The 1653-nt window shown below is 38.4% G+C and overlaps 1 protein-coding gene across 1 annotated transcript in view; it reads left to right on the top strand.

Annotated features, from left to right (window-relative positions):
• LOC106531518 (nebulin) overlaps positions 1-1653 on the top strand; it is a gene marked incomplete at its 3' end in the record, with an annotated part of 76783 nt that overhangs the window by 70241 nt on the left and 4889 nt on the right. The window contains 1 exon segment of the mRNA XM_014027397.1: positions 915-1019. Coding sequence (XP_013882851.1) covers positions 915-1019 — 105 coding nt within the window.

The following is a 1653-nucleotide window of genomic DNA, read 5'->3' as shown; positions in this document are numbered from 1 at the left end:
ATGTTTAGCTTGTTAACTAAATATTTAATTTGTAAGTTAAATATTTAGTTTATAAACTATGACATTTATAAATGTATGAATCATATGATGAAAAACTGACTTTGAAAATTAAATCTGTTCTTTTTTTCTTATAAAAGGTTAAATAAACCAAAAATGTTGGTGGTAATTTTTGACTGTGTAACGTTACAAACAACACCACATAAATGTGTCTCTATGCTTCTACACTGGACTCAGTTTTAAAGTTAAAACAACAATKATGTTAAATTAATGTTTATCATTAAAAGTTTTGAGTGTTTAGTTTCTCCKCATCAGCTTGCTTTAACTTTCTTTTCTTTCCCAAAGTTTCCTGARGTGACAGAAGCTTAGTGTCTAGATGTTTTTCATGTTTTTAACCTTCTGACGTTCTGAGCAGAGGTCCTACAGAGCTAACTATGAGAAGACCAAGGATAAGTTCACCATAACCACAGATGATCCTAGGTACCAGCTGGCTAGAGAGAACAGGAAAATGAGCCAGGTAAAGGTCCTGGCTGTGCTGCTGGACCGCTCTGCCTGCTCGCTCCAGTCCTGCAGACGTGCATGAGGCTGTCAGCAGTCCTGATGGTCGCAGCATGATGGCTCTCCTGCTCCAGTCTCTAGTTATCTTCTCGTCCCTCTCAGGTTGCTGCTCAAACAGCAGCTAGACTGCATCTGTTCCCTCAGAGAGACACATTCATGTCTTGTTTCACTTATTAAAATCTTCTCAGTAAAGACCAAATACATAGATTATAAATTACAGATTAAAAGTCTGTCGCTCTGTCGGCACAGGTGGTCCCACCTGGCTCTCCGGAGTTTCTCCTCCAGTCCTCCCAGTTTAGCTTCTGTCTGTTTTCGTTATGTTCTCACCTGTGGCATGCTGTGTGTGTGTGTGAGAACAGAAAAAGTATAAATCCCGGGCAAAGGATCTGCTAAAGAGTGGCTGCAATGAGTTACTGCGGCCTGACATCCTCACCGCTCTGTGCCAGTCCTTTATGAGCAGCAAGGTAAACCGTCAGCAGTCTGTRCACAAACTGGGATTAAAATCTGTTTGTTTCTGGACATAATCTCACTACAATAAACACTCATCTGATCGAAACTTCATCCCTCCATTCATCCACCTAAAACAGCTTTTTAATTACATGCATTTATTCTCTTTCATTTTCTAATCCCTTCATTCATTATTAATTATTTCATCTTTAACTCTTCTTAAAATGCTTTCTGACCTGGAATGGACACTTCTAAAATCACATTTGTTGTTTAAAAAAGGTCACCGTTCACACATTTAGGTCCAAACGTCCAAACGCAGCTGGTTAGTTTTTCCGACCCTCACAAACTGAGACGTGCACCTCAAACTGTGCTGCAAACAGACGGTCTCTCTGCAGTGCAGTCCACCCACATTTACATGTGTTTTTATCACATCTGCAGAGGAAAATACACCCATATTTGTGACACATCGCATCAAAARGAGGATTAAATCCAAAAGTGGAGAAACAGGCAGATTTAGGGTTATGATTTAAATGTGTGCAAAAAACTGCATTTTGTCAAAATATAATGAATAAAAGCCTTATTAATGTATCATTTGAATGAACTGTCTGAAATATAATCATAAAACAAAAAATTTGAAGCACTTTTTTGAAC

This window comes from Austrofundulus limnaeus, unplaced genomic scaffold (genome assembly GCF_001266775.1).
Source record: "Austrofundulus limnaeus strain Quisiro unplaced genomic scaffold, Austrofundulus_limnaeus-1.0 Scaffold646, whole genome shotgun sequence".
Lineage (NCBI taxonomy): Eukaryota > Metazoa > Chordata > Actinopteri > Cyprinodontiformes > Rivulidae > Austrofundulus > Austrofundulus limnaeus.
Note: the sequence above shows the minus strand (reverse complement) of the source record. Positions and strands in the feature narration are given on the sequence as shown.